The 18,978-nt window shown below is 36.5% G+C and overlaps 1 protein-coding gene across 1 annotated transcript in view; it reads right to left on the reverse strand.

Moving 5' to 3' along the window:
* The window catches only part of ITSN1 (intersectin 1), a 224,682-nt gene that overhangs the window by 103,342 nt on the left and 102,362 nt on the right, over nucleotides 1-18,978 (reverse strand). The window contains 5 exon segments of the mRNA XM_079101367.1: nucleotides 174-295; nucleotides 2,325-2,554; nucleotides 4,907-5,034; nucleotides 17,077-17,216; nucleotides 17,517-17,604. Of these exon segments, the coding sequence (XP_078957493.1) occupies nucleotides 174-295; nucleotides 2,325-2,554; nucleotides 4,907-5,034; nucleotides 17,077-17,216; nucleotides 17,517-17,604 (708 nt within the window).

The following is an 18,978-nucleotide window of genomic DNA, read 5'->3' on the forward strand; positions in this document are numbered from 1 at the left end:
AAATACATCTTTCATTCTAATAAAAAAGAAGACTGAGTTCATGCTTCAAAAAATTGGATGCCAGATTACTGAATTTCACCCTCACTGACAATTTTGCAATTGTCTAACAAAGTGCGAAAGGAGGACAGATGCTAATCACCAACAGAACCGACACTCACTGGAGTCTTTCTTACCATGACTATATCTCCCGGCTGGATGGTGATTTCATCATGACTTCTTGACTCAAAGGGATACAGCGCTCGGTAATATACCACTTTTACATTCTCCTGTGCAGAAATTGTAAGCGGGCCTTTTTCTGTGTACAAAAAAAGGTGTGGGGATGGGTGTGACAAAAAACATTATAGGAAACACCAAAGTATGACAAACCAAACAACTAAAGTCTTCTCTACTGCCTGCCTCAGATTAACATCGGAACTATTTCCATCTATTCAAGGGATTTCTGAAACTCACAGGAATGCCAAAGGAGAACAGTCTGAGGCTAGCAACTCAGACCATCAGAGAGGTCACTAGTGGACTCTCTTCAGAGGCCATTCCAATGTTGAGTACAGCAGGGCGGCCTAAAAATCTCTTCTTCCTTCCTCTTGGCCTGGGCTCCAGAGGCACACATCTGCAAAGCATCAACACCCCCTCATCCCCACCCTGGTTGTTGAACACAGACAACAGTTAGAATCTGATCCCAGGGAGAAGGGGAATCTGAATCAGCCAGGGAGAAGGGGACGGGAGAGGGAAGCACAACTTTCCACATTAACAGATATGGAAATGTTGATATTTCAGGTACTCAACATTGTAATGTAATACATAAATGCTGATTTCACCATAATAGTTACACTGATATTCCTTGGTGAAGTCTTTTGCTACATTTCCTAGGGAAAAAAAATCAGCCTAAGGATGGACCCTATATGAAAATAATTTAGATTTTAAATAAATAAAACTTTAAGAAATGTATGCAATCCAGGTGTGGCACTCTCCCATAATCCCAGCAACTTGGGAGTCTGAGGCAAGAAAAAGTTTGAGGCCAGCCTGGGCAACATGGCAAGACCCTCAGAAACAAACCCTGTCTCAAAATAAGAATAAAAGAATAAAACAGGTACTTGGGGTTGTGGCTCAGTGATAAAGTTCCCCTTGGTTCAATTACCAGTACCTCACCACCACACAAAAAAACAAGCATGCCAACATAAGATAATTTGGATTCTAGCTAATGATAACTCCTAACAACCCTCTGAACTTTTCTACTCAAGAGCTACAAATATTTTCTCACATATCTGTCTTATTTGAAAAGCAGTAAAGGGGAATTTTTATTTCCATATGGCCTTGAGCTGTGTGATAGAAAAAATTTCTCACTGACCAAATGGGGTAAATAAATCTTCATTTTAAACTAGGAGAAAGTACAAGGAACTTCAGTCATGGAGCCTGAGCCAACTCCATATCCCTATTCCCATCCCTGCATACTGCAAAAGGGAAACAAGTAAACCTTCATGGAATGGTTTGAAAGTGTATTTAATTTCTTTCTCTATACTACAGCATTAAAAAAGCACACCAAGCAAACAAATAAAACCAGTATAATTTACCACACAAAGCAAAAGTCATTACTGTCTTACACTGAGTGTTTTTGGCCAAGCTATATAATATTATACAACCACACAAGGACTTTAAAAGTGTATTTTAGCTTGCATCTGATGTTATATACTCGACAGCTTCTTATAGTCATTTCATTTCAATTAAATCAGTCTTTCATATATCTTTTTTTTTTTTTTTAAAGAGGCAAATTATGTACAAAGGACACAACAGACTTTTCAAAAGGTAGAAAACTGAGTGCCACACTGTATAGGCAAGGGGGAAAGGTGCCACGTTTTGCTGCAGGAACATCCCAGAAATTCCTAGGAAAAATATCAAACAGAAGAATCAACCAATTCTTTTTGCAAGATAAGTATCTATCTTGCAAGCCAGCATTAGCAAAGTTAGGTGTATGAGTGGGGTTTGATAATGGAACTTGATGCTACTCTGATTCAGTCTGCAGAGGAAGCCTGGATGCCAGTGGAGTGGAGGCCACTTAAACAGAGCTTTACTGATTCTGAGGAAGTAAGAGCTGCACTGTCTAAAATAAAAGACTGACAATCTCATCTTTACGATGTACACAAGACAGGGCCTGATTAGACAGACGTTTCTCAAGAGGCTCTTAGAGAGAGATGACTTATCTTCTAGAATCCCTTCTTTTTTTTTCCTCCTGGTGCTGGGGATGGAACCTGGGCCTCATGCATACTGGGCAAACTCTCTACCACTGAGCAACACCCCCAGCCCCTAGAATCACTTTTGTCCTCTAATACCTGCAGTGGACCAGGGTGCTTGGACAGCTGGCTTAGCTGGTTCTTGGTGTGGATGGAAAAGCCGACTCAGTTTGTCTTGTGCTTCCTGTTTGCCTTTTTCCTCGCCATCCTTCTTTTTGATACTGTCTTCCCTTTTCAGCTTATCTTCCTCATGGAGTTTTCTTGGCCGCTGATGCTCATCCTCTTGCTGCACATGCTCCAGCCACTGCTTGTCCCTTTCTTGAGCTCGTCTGCCAACAAAGACGCTTGATTACAGTGAGGAAGCAACTCTAACTGAACACTACTGCTGTCTTTTTTCACCAAAAAGCTCCATCTAGTCAATGAGCTGCTAAACACAAGGGAACACTGTTCTTCAGGTAGAGCAACTGTAAACACAGGCTTCGGGGTTCCAGTTCTGAGTGAGACAAAAATCAAATGACTTTAAAAAACCCAGAAAGAAAATCTGCTCTGTGTTTCATAAAGTGGTTACAAGAATAAGAAAAAGATACTTCTCAATGTTGAAACTGGTATTAAACTATAAAAAACAAAGCCACAGAACACAGAGGAACATAACTTTTATGAAGATTAAGCATGTCCCAAAAGTTGCAAGTGAAATATTGCTTAAATAAGCCCATGATCAATCAGACCATTAAAGTTCCTCCCTAGCTAAGGGTATACCACATTACCATGCACACATTGCTCCCAATCCTGAAGCTGAAAGCAAGGGATTATTTTATGGACTTTGACAAATTTTTGCTGTTATTCTGCAAAGTAGCTGACATAAGTTAAATTAGGCCTGAAAATTATGTTGGCCTCAATTTGAAATTCACAAAGAAAGATTTGGAATGAGTTTTTGCTCATTCCATTCAAAATTTAAAACACTTTAAATGAAACTAATGTGTAATTTCATATAATTTCACAATGATGATAATCAGTTCTCTATAGAACAACTCCTTTAACACAGACATCGGGCAGGCAGGACCTATGGTTATCCCCATTTTATAGATGAGGAGGCTGAGGCAGAGACATCACATGACTTATCCACATCACACAGTCCATGTCTGGGGTTCAATCCCAAGCAGCCTGCCTGGTTCCAATCTCCACCTTGAACTACTCTACTGTGACAAGGCAATTCACAAGGGTCATCTTTTGGAACTAGAAAGCTACCACAGGAACATAATGTAGACAAATTATACTTTAATTCTCCTTGTCAAAAAATTATATTTCTACTTTATGAACATGAAAATTTAGGGCAGAATTCTTTTTTAGTTTAAACCTTAAGTGTTTTACTTATAATTTAAAAATGTTTTTTAAGAAAACATAGAAAAAAACCCCACATTTATTGGAGGCGTAGAAATGCTAATTGTCATTCTTAACAAACAAACAAAAAAGACCACAATAAAAACAGCTTTAAATTTTCTACCAATGAAGGTCACCAGATGTATAGCATATAACTATCTAATAGCTGAAGTTAAGTTTTTGGTACCATTTATGTATTTGGAGTATCTGTTACTGTATTTATATTATGGTATTTTCAGTATTAGATTTTCAGTTTATTTCTACTCTGCAGGAATGTCAAAGTTTGATGCAGCATAGTATAAATAATGAAAGTATTTTATAAACTTTGAAGATAAAAAAGGGAAGAGTGAAAGTTAGTTGCCAAATCCAGGGTAGTAATCCTTAGTCCCACCTCCTAAGGAAACCATAAAGTAGTCCTCTAAGCAGATATGAGATCACAACCCCTCCACTGGCATTAAGACACAAAAATATAAACAAACAAACAACAAAGTGGACTCAGAATATTACATATACCCATAATGAAGCACGCACAAGTATGGGTAGTTTAGCTAAGCTTAGTCCTCAAAGTCAACAATCTGTCTCAAGTGTCAGTTTCTTCCTCTTTTCAGTCTAATTTCAATAACCAATTTTTATAATTTATAGCAAATCACTGGGATAACTGGTGATTTTTTTTTCCTTAAGGGTCTAAAATTAACTGAAATTCAAAAAACAAATACCTGTTAACAAAATCAGATATACCAAAAGGTAACAATTTCCACATTTACTACGGAATGTTACAAATAAACTGCAAACACAAACATCCAAACAAAAAGAGACAAAAATAAGTTTGTATCCTAAGCAGCAGTGGCAAATCTTATCCTTTGTACTCAAGTTGAATTTGCAGTTGCATAAAAGAAGAAAAGAGACAGAGAGGGACAATTCTGGTCTTGCTGGAGAAGCCCTGTGTGGCCAGTGAGCTCAGGGACTTTGATTTCAAACCAGGCACTTTGACCGACACTGTTATTAAAAGGCTGTGGACTGGAAACGTATTTTGGTCATTAGCATGCAAATGAGCCAACCAAGTGTCCCAATTTCCTTGTATAATTCCATTTATCTACATAGGAGAGCTCTGGGAACTAACCAAAACCTTCAGGGGGTACTTAGATATACAAAGATTTATGTATACATGTGTTTGTGCCTGTCTACACACACATTAAAGACTGAAGGCTTTTTCTGATATGGTAACTCCCTGGAGAAGCCAAACAAAGAAGAGTAAATACTTGAAGTTTCTTCCAATGGGACCACAATCCACTGAAAAGACTCACCTTTGGGCTTCTTCTTTTTGTTTTTCTAATTCTAAGATCTTTCGTTCCTGCTCTTTCTGTTTCAGTCGTTCAGCCTCTATGGACTTTTGCTTCTGCAGTTGCTGCTTATTATGTATTTCTCTTAGTTCCTATAAATAATCAAGACACCGTTTATGTAATGATATGAGGGGACAGGCATTAACTATTTATCAGCATGCAGCATTTCACAGGGGGGAGCCTAGGGCACTTAGGAGATGACACTCAGGGCTGAAGTGTCATTAACTTGGAAAACTAAGATCACAGTACGTTTGATATGCCTGAGCTCCAAAGGCTGCCAGTGAGCCACAACACATTACACCACTTCCCATGACTGATCTAGAAAGAACCTGCTCACGGGGGCCAATGGAGGAGCTGTACCAATAAAGGCTCAGTGACAACAGTGGAAACTTTACCCTTTTTATTTTTTTGGTACCAGGGACTGAACCCAGGGGTGCTTAACACCAATCCCTTTTTATTTTGTATTTTGAGACACAGCCTCACTAAGTTGCAGAGGCTGGCTTTGAACTCATGATCCTCCTGTCTCAGCCTCCTGAGCCAGTGGGATTATAGGCGTGTGCCACCATGCCGAGCTACTTAACCCATTTTAAGACACAGTGATGTTCCTGAATAAAATCTTATGGTTCTGAGAATGAGTCCTCACCTACCTTCACTGGTTTAGAAAACACACACCTCTTGACACACCACTTCCATACAACTTCTCCTTCTTATGACACTGCCTTACAGAAAATGGACAGCTCTGCTCCATGACCCTAAACTTCCCTACGCCAGTGTCTGGTGTTGCTGGGATTGAACCCAGCGCTGCTGAGGGTGGGAGGCTCAGTAGAGCCAGGAATGCATTTCTAGTGACTCCTTGGTCTGCCTAACCAGAGCTGGTGCTCCCAGTGGGCAGCTTGGGGTCAAGATAGTAAGATTTAAGGATTAAGGCCTGCCCTGTCTTCTGTCATCTTGCTCACTGTTAAGTCCAGATGGATAGGTTTCTTCCAGGTCCCCTACCTTTAGATTCCTTCTTGATCAACAAAGATAGAGGGATAATCTGTATCAGGTCAGTGTTAAAATGCACTTATCATTAGAAAAAAGTCCCAAGGGTTAAACTAACCTTTTCTTACTAGACTGTTGCAAGGATACAGTTGGAATGCACATACAAGTGTTTTGGATACTATAAATGGCTCTGAGAGGCTTTAAAAGGGAACAAAGAGATACAGAAAAAACTGGAGATCAGAGGAGTATGGGGAAGAAGGTACTGAGTAAGGGATGAAACTGGAGAAAAGGTGGAAGACAGGAAGAAAGGAAGGGCTTCAGAGGGAACCCGGCAGATAACGCTGGCAATTTTAGGCAGGAACAGCAGGGACAGGCAACATGTGAGGTGAAAACTGGAGGGCTCTTTGCTATTGCAGCAGCCGCGGCACAGGGCTTCTGAATCAGGAAGGGCACCTGGAATGGGAGCTTGGCCAATGAGCAGGCAGAGGTGGTCAAGAATTTAGAGGAAAAGTAACAACATAGCCTCTCTTGCAGAGTTGGAAGATCTGACTGTGAGAGAAAAGTCAACTCTAGAAAAAAAGAGTTTCATTTTTTATTACCCTCCTCGCAACCATACAGCAGGATGTAAAACTTAATTTAAAAATTCAGCCATATTAGTTTTCAATAGTGATTTGGAATCAAGAAGAAATAATAATCTCCAATAATGAGAATGAAAAATCCAGTTAATATTTTGAAAAAAAAAAAAACAGAATGAGCCAAATCCTGTTGTTAAGAATAATCTGCACTCTTGGCTTAACTATCCACTGAAAAGGGGAACTGGAATGGAATGATACAAAATCAAACTCTTAACTGCCCTAAGGGAGGGATCAAAGCCCAAAAGCCAGCACACACAGATAAGAAAGACTTCATCTATCATTAGTTCAATGGCAAAGACCCTTTATAAGGAAGCATAAATCACAGAAAGATTTACATTTTTTCTATTTAAAATTTCATCCTTAACAGCATAAAATTCATACATAGGTCCTTAAATAATTTATGGTGGAAAAAAAAATAAAAACTAAACTACAAGGTCCCAAACTGGGAACCAAGACATCTGGATCCTAATATCAGGCTCCTGACATGGGTCAGCAGGTGAATCATGGAATAGATAACCTTTAGGATTTTTTTTAGTTCTGGAAACTGTCATATTCTCAGACAGTGTTTATCACATGAATATGTACTCTTAATTTACATCAGTGACTCTTTAATTAGGGCTTTATTCTTACTGCAGAAATAAGCCAAAAAGGTACAAACAAAATAACCATGAGCTGAAATTAAACACAAAGGAGTAAGAAATGATAGGAGAGGAATACAAGTTCAGTTTGAAGTTCAAGAACCTGATTACCTATTTTAAAAGTTTCTATTTTATCCAGGAGAAATGTATTAAAAGCAGTGATATTAAATATATTAATAACAGATACAGCATAACCAGAATAGGAACTGGCCATGATGTTCCATGTGCCAGGTAGTCAGGGGCACAAATGAAGATGTTTCATTTTTCCTAAGAATCACACTGCATGTCTCCTTTGTATGCTGAGCTCTAGTAATTGGATGTGGATGGTAAATCATTAATTTCCAGATATAGTCGAGACAGATGGAAATAAAGATAGTTATCTGTTAGGAAGTGCTATAAAATGAAAAAGTAACAAGAAGTGAATTTAAAGAATCTAGAGAAGAAATTATGCCAATGAGACAGTTTAAAAAACAATTATTTTTAAATGTATTAAACACAAGAAGGAAGAAAAATTTTTAAATATATTTATTTTTGAGCATAAATAGGTTCAGCATTACAGAATAGGCTGAACCTATCTTTGGAACTATCTAAATAAGCTGCTGCTTCAAGTACCTCCAAGGAAATGGAGCTTGTGGGAGCTATAAAATAACAGATGTCAAAGAAGGTAACAGAAGGCTCTGACAGCTTATGATCCAGATTTGAAGACTGAGAAGATTTTCTACCATTTTCTTCATCCAAGTTAAACACTGCTGAGATACACAATCAATTTTAAGGCAATGGAGGTGACCTTATAAGCAGGACTGGGAGGCATTCTGGGTCTTCTCTATCCTTGGACTTGGGAGTTTAAGATGGTGTAAACCAATATGAGCACAGCATTTATAATTCTGGGATGATAAACTTTTTTAAAAAGTTGAACTTCTGAGAAGGCAATCTATAAATGCTGACCATGTACTAAAAACTGGTGAATGGCTTTCGTTCCTTGGCCATAACAAAGCCTGTTTGGAACACTGAGTCCTTTCACACAGGGTGGCAGATGGCTGCATGATTCTCCCACTATTTTTCAATACTGTTAAAGAGACAAGTCCAAGTACAATTATTTAACAGCACTCTTTTGATTTTTTCAGGGAAAAATATTTCAAGGTAACAAACAAATCTGGTGTTATTAAATTGCTTATTTACCTAGGATATTAGTGAATTATTGGGAGAAGTAACTAAGAAAAATTTTACAGTGCTAAACATAATAAATTTCCTAGTGGGAACCCGATTACAGTGATCCTGCAAATTTCTATTACATGCATCTATATTTCATCACAGTTATTTCTCTACTACAACAAAGGGAAAATGAAGCAAAGAAACTACTAAGAATCACAAGTCAGTATTTTCATTCATGGCTCTCAGCAAAATTAAATTAGTTTTTCTAAAGCCAATCCCTCTACGATGATATAAATACGGCTAGGTATTGCTACAAGTGTACAACTTTGCTGATTTTCCCTTAGTAAGGTCTACTCAGGGGTATGATATATTTTATAGTAGTTATAATGGTTAATAATTGAACACTGTCTTCTAATTAAGTATACTTTCTTAATAAATAAGAGATCATTAAACAAGCACTCAAGAAGTGGCAGCTACATGTTACAAATGTGGCAAAAAGGGAAAAATTATATAACATGGTATATATAAATTATAATAGTAAGTTTTTTTAATTTATTTATTTATTATGAGATAAGGTCTTGCTATGTTGCCCAGGCAGGCCCTGAACTTCCTGAGTATCTGAGACTAGAGGCACGCACTAACTGTGCCTGGCTTAAAATAATAAGATTTTTATCACCAATAACATGAACAGAGTTCTAAAAATATAGATTTGAGTTTCTTAACCAGAATCCATGAAAAAGCTTTGGCCCGTTAAAAAACTGCATGCCAAATTCGGGGCATGTGGGCATTTTTCTGGCCAAGGAGGCTCATAGCTTTTATTTGATTCTCAAAGGGTCTCTAACCAAAACAGACTATAAATTACAGTAAAATTTGACAAAGATTTTTGTCTTGTATTAGTTTAGATAAAATGAAAATCAACTTGCTTTTAATTTTCTTCCCTAAAATGATGAGTGAAAAGCTCTTATTTTCCTTAAAGAGCTAAGAGCTAAGATATCTGAACCATAAAACATCTTTTGGACATCCTATGGCATATAGCCAGAGTATTACAAGAGCAATATGTTTGACAAATTGAATACCAAAGAAGATCCAACTATTTTTCCACTGAGAAATATGGCTCACTTTCAAGTTCACTGTAGATGGCTCTTCGATTACTATGCCAAAGGGCACAGAATTACTTGACTTAATCACTGTGAATGTTTCGTCTTCATTTGTTCTTAGATAGTAAAAAATAAGATGTATTCTGTGAACTGTTATTACTTGAAGTATAAATATTTACCTGAATAACAGATATGGAATTTCCTTTCATAAACCCTACTTTGTATAAATGACAATAAAGAGAAAAAAAAAATAACTAGCGATAGGAGCCTCTGAAAGAAAACGAGCAGTTAATGGAAATTTATTTGCTTTGGGCTTTTAACTCAGGTTCTCTCTTAGAGCTGAGAAACAAAAACAAATATACTCTTTTTAATTATTTACATTATACATAAAATTGTTTTTAAAAATTAAATCAACCTTATAAATACCAGCATCAGAAATTCCAGGTATTTGTTTTTCTGTAATCTAACATCTATAACAAAGTTAAAAGTAGAAGGGCATTTATATAAAAAATAATTATTTCTAACCCAGAGATAACATGTAGCACACAATATCAGAGTTTTTAAAAGGCTTTCTGAGTTATAAAAGACTAATCTTTTGCACTAATTTTTGCACACCTGCAATCCCAGTGGCTCAGGAGGCTGAGGCAGAAGGATCACAAGTTCAAAGCCAACCTTAGCAACTTAGTGAGATCCTGTCTCAAAATATAAAAGGGCTTGGGGATATGGCTCAGTGGTTAAACACCTCTGAATTTAATTCCTGGTACCAAAATAATAGCGATAATAATAATAATAATAAATAAACAAACTATAAAAGAAAGGCAACTAACAAACCTAATGAAGATATGGGAACTTGTACTGGTATGGAAAATCTGAAAAAAAAAAAAAAAAAAAAAAAAAAATTTCAGAACACATAAACTATGTCCCAAATCAAGGTAAATGAACATCCCATTTGTCATGATTTTTTCTTTTTGGTGGTCGGCATTGTACCCAGGGTGCTTTTCCATTGAGTTATATTCTAAATCCTTTCATTTTTGAAAAAAATTTTGAGGCAGGATGTTACAAAGTTGCTGAGGCTGTCCTGGAACTTGAATCCTCCTGCCTTAGCCTCTTGAGTCACTAGGATTACAGGTGTGCACCACTGTGCCCTGCCATTTTTCACGAAATGATAAAAGTTTATTCATTCTTAAAATAATAGAAGCAAGAGAAGCATAAAAAAGATATGATTGGTAATTTAAATTCTGAGAAAGGCTAAACTAATGTTTAAAAACATGTTCAAAATACTACTTTTAAATATTAGTCAACCTTTGACCAAATAGTAACTACATCCCCATGACTCTAACTGGCAGTCAATGTATCAGAAACGTAGTGCGTGACGGGGAAAGAGGGAGGAGGAGCAACAGGGGAAGGCAACAGGAACCTCCCAGGAGGCCTGGTAAATAACTTACATTGCCAGAAAGAAAAACTGACTTCAGGTTTTCTAAAAATCTGAATTTTCCCCCAAATGTCTTTTATATTCACAAAGTAATCATTCTGAAGCATATCATTCTGAAGGATAAAGTTGTCCAGGGGTATGAGTAAACAGGAGAATGAAAGAAAACAAAAGAAAATATCTTTTCTAATAATTGAGTCTGCTTTTCTTCCCTTCCCAGGTAATCTTTTAGAAAACATTTTTTTTTTTTTTTTTTTTTTTTTACTACCTTAAAAAGAAAAAAGCCCTCTAAAAAACTCAAACAACCAACCAACCAACCAGACTATTGGTATGACATAGAACTTAATATAAAACATCTGTTAACTATTTTGAAGCTGGAGAGTTTTCTAGTAATTTTATTATATTTGAGGAATCTGTATGAAGTTCCCACAATCACAAGTAAAGAGTTAGAGGACTTTATTACTTCCACTCAGAAGTCTTTTTTGAAGAAACATATAGGCAAAAATAAAATTTTATCTTAAACAAAACAGCAAAGCACAGAACAGTCAAACATTATTCTACCAATTACAGGAGAGCAATGCTGTTATTTCTCTTCCTGTCTTTCCATCTCCTCTTCCTGGATCTTTTTATTTCCAAAACTGTTTCTCTTCATATGCATTTTTTCCCCTGACTTCCTATTCTGTTTTTAAGTTCTTTCTCAGCTCTTTTCTTTTCTCTATTTGCTAAACATTTTCCCTTTCACTGCCTTCAGAATGAATGGGCCCGTCATGAAAGTAAGTGTCTAAGCCAAGAGCAGAAAAGTCTTAGTTAGGCAAACAACTTCATTTACCATGACTGGAGTTCTCATTTCATCACTTCCGTTCTTAGGAGCAATTTTTAGAACGGGTATCATTATGAACAGAATTTGTACTTCTAACAGCTCCTGTGTCTAACTTAAGAAGCCAGAATTTCCCAAGTGTATTAAAAAACATGATTCTTCATTAGTCCTAAATACTCAAATTTCACTAAGAAATAGAATACTATGTCCTTTTGGAATAATATCCTGGCCAAAATATGGTCTTCCACATCGTGGAAAAACATACATAGACATCAACAGTAACTGAGTGCTCTTTCAAAATTTTATAGTGGCAAATTAAACAATCTTAAATGCTTGTTATAAAGACAAGACTACAGTGTACAGTACCTTGTCCAGTGGGTAATTCAGAACTTACACCATCACACACACAACTTTTCAAGAGGAAAGATTCAATCAGACTCCATGATTACTATTCATAATCAACTGTTAAAAAGAAAGCTTAGTACTTCATGGTAAATGCTATCTGAGACACTGGGCACTCATTTGCGGAGGGGAAACTGAAGCACAGAGCTGGAGATGGTTCATCATTCTTAGTCTGAGAAAGATGTGCATTGCCCGAGTAGGGCATGGAGACCTTTAGAAAGAAGTCTAAGTGGATGACACAGCCCAGAAGAACTGCCAGGCACTGCCACACTGCCTCCTCCATTGCCACTGACTGGAAGAAAGAAACGCACCAGTGTAAAGGGCCAGTCACATCAGGACTTGTCCAGCACACAGTGACTAGACAAGGACCAACGAGGACTCAGCTTTCAACATGAAACACAAAACCTTGCCTCTGTGGGTGTTAGATGCTCTTTACAGGCACACAGTGGAACCTTGTGAACTGTAAACTATACTTTTTGCTGCTGCTCCATGTTATTCTTATAGTATTAAGACATGGAACATTAGGGTTTACAGTAACAAGGAAAACTGCCATAGGAACTACTATTGCTGGCAAAGGCAAGGTGAAGACAAAAGCTACTGTCTAAAAAGACCCTATGGGCTTTGACACTTGTTAGAACCAGAATTTTATACCTCTAGTAAAGCACCATAAATAAGAAAACAATTATAAGAATGTTTATTACATGCATTTTAAGCGTATAGCTTCTCCAAAAGAAATTGAGAAAGTCATACATAACCAACAATTTCAAATAGATGTTTCTGGAACACAAATTTGAGATGACTGATTTGTTAACATAAAATACTTGTTGCAAGTAGAATACATTTTGGGGTGATGGGTAGTGGGGATTGAACCCAGGCATGCTTGACCACTGAACCACATCCCCAGCCCTTTTTATTTTGAGAGAGGATCTCACTAAGTTGCTTAAGGCCTCACTAAGTTGCTAAGGCTAACTTTGAACTCATAATCCTCCTGTCTCAGCCTCCTGAGCTGCTGCAATTATACGAATGTGCTACTATGCTCAGAAGAATACATTTAAAAACAGAAATTTATGGTAAATTAATTTGATCCACTGAGTTAAAACTACTTTAGGAAGTACTAATTTATGCTAGAACTAGTTTATGCACTAACAAAATGGATTATTTCTGGCTTGATATTTCAGATGATCACCAAAAAGGTAAAATGTATAGTTCATATCAGAGATAACATATACATAAAAGATGCTAATTGAGGGATTTCTAGCACAAGAGTTTCAGTATCTCGGGTGCTATAATTTATTCTCCTCTTCCATCTCCCCCCCTTTTATAGACTTATTTAAAAAACAAAAGCACAGTTTATTCACTATGGTGGATTCTTGTTTCCTTTTTCAGTATTTCTTGGTTTATGGTGATAAGTTATAAAGATGCACACTGGGGTCTTTACTACTGAGCTATATTCCTCCTACAACTTGGGATCTTTTTAGAAATATATAAATACCACAACTATAAGGTAAATATCTACTTAAATGCATGAAAATAGCCTTTTCTGAAAGGAAAGAATGCACCCTGATTTTTAAAAGATCAGAGAAAAACAAAAGGGCCCAAAATTTGAGATCATGTCAATCACAATAGTCGGACCATAATTCTAAGTATGCTTCATATTTTCAGTGTTGGTTCCTATAGAAAACAAAGACCTGTTAACCTGACTACAACAGTGAAGGTTTTCTTTTTAAATAAAGACTTGAGAATTTCTATCCTTGCTTATCAGATCTTGTGTAGGGAAGGTGGAAATATAATTCTTCTTGAATTGAAGAAAATGGAAGAAATCCTCAAACAAAAAATGAATCTGAATAAACATTCTGGAGGAAAGGACTAAATCATATCAGAAAGTAATAAAATATTCTTAGTTTCATAAACTCTCAAAAGAGAAACTAAACGTACTTCTCAATCCTTACACTTCAGATCAGGGATAAAGAAGAGTACAAATGTTCTCTATATAATTTTATACCTAAAAAACTGGACATGACTTTGTGCATGAAAGCAAAAGAATAATGTATTACAAGCAGTTAGCCAGAGAGAGAGAATTGGCTCCTCAATTGTGGAGTCAATAAGCTAACGTAGGTTTAGAGGACTGGTCAACTAATCAAAACACTTCATACTAGCCTGCATCAGATGAATTACAGTTTCGTCCTCCATGTTAATAAAGACTGTTCTTTATGAACATGAAATACAATTGCCAAGAGCTAACTTCTTTTCTATACTCTAGCTGGTTTTCTTTAGAAAAGGAAGGTTTAACATAGGGCAGAGCAGATCCACACCATCAGGCTAGCTGTGTGGAATGGACTACTCTCTAGGCAAGGCAGAAGTAAAGTTTTGCATCATCTAGTGCTCTAAAAGAACTGCTCTATCAAGAAAGGTATCCAAGAAATTCCAAGAGTCAGGTTGCTGGCTCTTCCTGGTCTATCTCATGGTATAAAAAATTATAGCTGCTAATAAATACATGCTCTAACATTAGAAAAAATGTTTCACATTTTCCAGTGTGGCTCCAATAAAGAAAAGTAGGCAAGGAGACCCTTAATAAACTAAATGTTAACACAGCCTCTGAGTGGTCACAATCAAATTATAAATCTTTTGATTCTTCAATTTAATTGTTTCTGTTTTAGTTTCAGAGGAATTCTAAAAATAATAACCATAAGGCAACAAACCAGATTCAGTCGGTTTTCTAAATGGGAGTTACATAGCAAAACAATACAGTTATATTGGTTCGAAATTTTTTTACTCACTAAATTTAAAAAGGAAATTAATTAACTATTAATTAATCATTAAACCAAATTAATATGAAAACAAAATAAAAATTTAAAAGAAAGAAATGTTATTTAAAAACAAGTATATTTGGAAAAAGGGGTAATGGGGGGCAAAAAGGTAAAAGTCAGTCTTTGTAGAATTGTATAAGAAGAGCTCTGATACTGAAGGGAGCATTAGTTAATTAAGTAGTAATCAGTCGCCAGGTATGGTGGTGCACACCTGTAACCCCAGTGAACTGGGAGGCTAAGACAGGAAGACTGCAGGTCCAAGGTCAGCCTCAGCAACTTAGTGAGATCCTGTCTCAAAAAAAAGAAGAAAGAAAACAAAAGCTCGAAATGTAGCTCAGTTTTAAAGCACCCTGGGTTCAATTCCAACTACCCAAAAATAAAGTAAAATATAATAATAATAATTAGTCATAAGAATGACTCACATTTTAAGGGTGTTTTCTTTAGCACTGACAAGAGCAATTCAATTACCAAAGTTATTTAATCCATACATCTTCTAAGCATTAATCAAAGACTACCCCTAGAGTATCATTTCCTAATATCTGAACCTTATTTTGGGAATCAAAATTCTAGAAAAGGAATCTGCATTAAGGCAAAAATCTGAATTAATGAGTTCAGGAGACAGCTGAATACTTCACAGATTGTATTCCAAGAGAATATTAAAAAGCACTGTTCAAAAGAGTGACCAGTCATATTGAAGAGAACTAATGTGAGGATTTTGATTGTACTTAGAGATGGAGAACTTACAGTTGCACTTCCAATAGTAATATGCCACACTTAATCACAAAATACGAATACAGAACACAGATACATACTCACACAACATAAGCATAAAAGCAAAATGAAGAAAAATACTAAGTTGGCTAAATAATATTTTCCCTAAGAGCACATTCTCAGGATTGTACAACCAAGCAAAGTTTCATTACCTAATACTCCAAAAAACAGCACAAATACCTCAAATTTAGATGTCCAGACAATTTGGTCTAGTCTCTCAATCCAGAGGTCAACTAAAAATCTCAAATATGTTTTATAATTTTTTCAATTTTTAAATTTTTTTGGCTTAGAAATAAAGAATAGGAGTTTCACTTCTTCCTAGTATCAAAAGTTAGAGTGGCCAGAATCATGTTTATAAAGAATTTTAAGTTAGAAAAGGAAAACAAATATTTGGAAGAAAAAAGCATAACATCCAATTTCTGAAAGAACATAGCAGATAAAAATTTTATTATCTACTTAAATTTAAAATAATATATAATAATTATTTAAAAGAAATGAGCTAGTCAGGCATGGTGATGCACAACTGTAATGCCAGTGGCTCTGGGGATGACACAGGAGGATTGCAAGTTCAAAGCCAGCCTCATCAATTTAGTGAGGCTCTAAGTAACTTAGCAAGACCCCGTCTCAAAATAAAAAGGGCTGGGGATGTGGCTCAGTGGTTAAGTGCCCCTGAGTTCAATCCAAGGTACCCAAAGCGGGGAGAGGGGAAAGACAGAAAGAAAAGAAAATGATGAGCTTTTCCATTCTGGATGTAATGTAAGAGCTAACATTCTTCGAATGATAAAGTTGTGAGGTTAAATTAAAAATAATCAGAAAGAAGCTGTGATCTTTACTCAGAGCTCTAGCATTTTTCTGAGTTTTCCTGTGTAAATGTGACAAAAACATATACCACTTCTGCCACAAAACCAAAGCAATTATTCTACTAAACAATAAAAATTTAGAACATGCGGTAACAAAATGACTACTTACTTAAGCACAATCTTGAAGGTAAGAAGTGGCAGAAAAATTCTCAGTTTTAAGAGAAAGAAACAATCCCTCCAAGCAGTCCTCAAAGAAAACAAGAAAGCTTTTGGGGCCTAGTTTCAGGAATTCCACTTGATGTGGTTATAAACAGGTAAGAGAATGGAAATGTATACAAAATAATTCAAGTTAAAAACAGACATAATGTTGGGTTCACTCACTGAGTCTGAATTTATAGATGCCAATTTCATTTTCATATTTCCAGGGAGACAAATGCAATTTAGATGGCATAATGCTCATCCATAAATGTGAAGGCTTTCACCAAGGCATAAAAGCCAGTGCAATCAATTTTTCTGCCTCTGATTTTTCCATATCAACTAATCACCTGGACAGTTAGGAAAATGAAAGGGTAAGACATACATGTAGGCACACAGAGAATAGTTACCTTCAGCTGGTTATTGAAAATATCAATCTCCTGCAGTTTTGACCTAGTTTCTTTCTCCACCTCATCCAGTTGGTCTCGTAGCTGCTGCCGAGCTAGTTCTTTTGCTTCTAAGGCTCTTTTGAGTGTAAGAAGTGAATCTCCTATTTTAGAAAAACATTGCGAGACAGGAAAAATTTTAATTGGCAGTGAGGGAAATGTTTTTTTAACGTTTTCATGTCACTTAAGGAAATCCTTGCTGATTGTAAAAAAGGAAAAGGTTGCAGCTGGGGGTGCAGCTCAGCAGTAGAGCCCAGGGAGCTGTGATTGGCACACATGAGGTGAGTGCTGGGTTCAATCCCCAGTACATTTAAAAGAAAGGAGGGAGAGGACAGAGGGAGGCGAAAGAAAGGAAGTAAAGGAGAGGAAGGGGAAAAAGTCAATTTTAAAAATAAAACACCTACTGTGCAAACTGTTCTGCTGAACTTGTTTTAATTGGTCATTGAGTATCTGTTTTTCTGGAATAAGTCTTCCAAGCATTTGTTGAGATTCCTAGGGGAGAACAAGGAAAACAATAGTGAATGACAGGGAACACTCTGATGTCCACATGCAAAATTAGAGCTTAAGTCCGTTTTCTTGACCCTCAGAGATACTCCTGAATGGCCTGAATGGCAGAGAGGTTAGTCGACTTTAAGTCCTTTATGGTAAACCGCATTTAATTGCTAGTCAGGGTGACTCTTGCTTTCTTGCCAAGGAATGAACTGTTTGCCAAGTGCTCTTCACTAAAATAAAGTTAAAAGTTATAACTCCCTTGGCATTGCTTACATTCTTGTTGACATACTGGACATTTATAAGCTTTTAAAGATAGTACTTCAAGTACACTCTGCACAGAGAAAACTGAAGTAAGGATCTCTCAATTGCATGGAGATCAAGTGCAAACACAGTGACTCTGTTGCTCATAAACTAATTCAGTAGGAATTACTCTATTATTTTAACTTGAGCTTTGATACTTAATATGGCAGAATTTAGGTTTACGATATACCTGAAGTTGGGAACAAGAGAGATTTTTAACCAGTAGAATCTTAACCGCCCTGCATGTTTTTCCATCACAAAGGATGGAATTTTAAACAGGTACACAAAAGTCTTGAACCATCCATTTTTTAACTTGCATAAGGAAAAAAAATAAAACCATACTGTACAAGGCTGTTTGGAGTTTTTTGTGGGTAATAAGCCAGGCACAGTATTTGCTTAAGTTGAGCTGAAGTATCTTCTTTCTACATATTTTAGTAAAATGGTAGGCTTTCCAGATATAAGAGGGAAGTCAGGCACTATGGCCACAGCTGTGTTGCAGCTTAGCGGTATTGTGCCCCTGGGTTCAAACCCCAGTACCAAAAACAACATGAAACAAAACAAAACAAAAAACAAAAAAACAGATATAATAGGGAATATTTGACTTTTATTTTTACCTTTATGAAAAATGAACTCCAAGTATTGATTTTTGGCTTAAAAACATAAAAATGCCATAATTAAAATTTTTCAGAGCCAGCACGGTGGTATGCACCTGTACACTCAGCTATACACTCAGGTAGGAGGATTACTTGGGCCCATGTGTTCAGGACTGCCCTGAGAAACAGCAAGACACTATCTCAAAAATTACCAGAGGCTAAGAACCTCTCTTTTGGATACAGACTAGCCTATGTGGAAAAAACCCTTCATGTACTATTGGCGCAAATGGCAGAGAGGTCAGCTCAACAAAGGATTTAGAAGCTTCTTTTTCTATAAATAACTCCCCCACCCCCAGCACCCCTCCTCCAACACACACACAAGAAAAACTTCACAGAACATAATATGCAAATCAGATGATTTTCTCGAAAAAGCAAAACAACTGAGTTTTTCCTCTTATTCTGCTTCTTCTTTCCCAATCCC

The sequence above is a fragment of the Sciurus vulgaris genome, assembly GCF_902686455.1.
Source record: "Sciurus vulgaris genome assembly, chromosome: 10".
In the NCBI taxonomy this organism is placed as follows: Eukaryota; Metazoa; Chordata; class Mammalia; order Rodentia; family Sciuridae; genus Sciurus; species Sciurus vulgaris.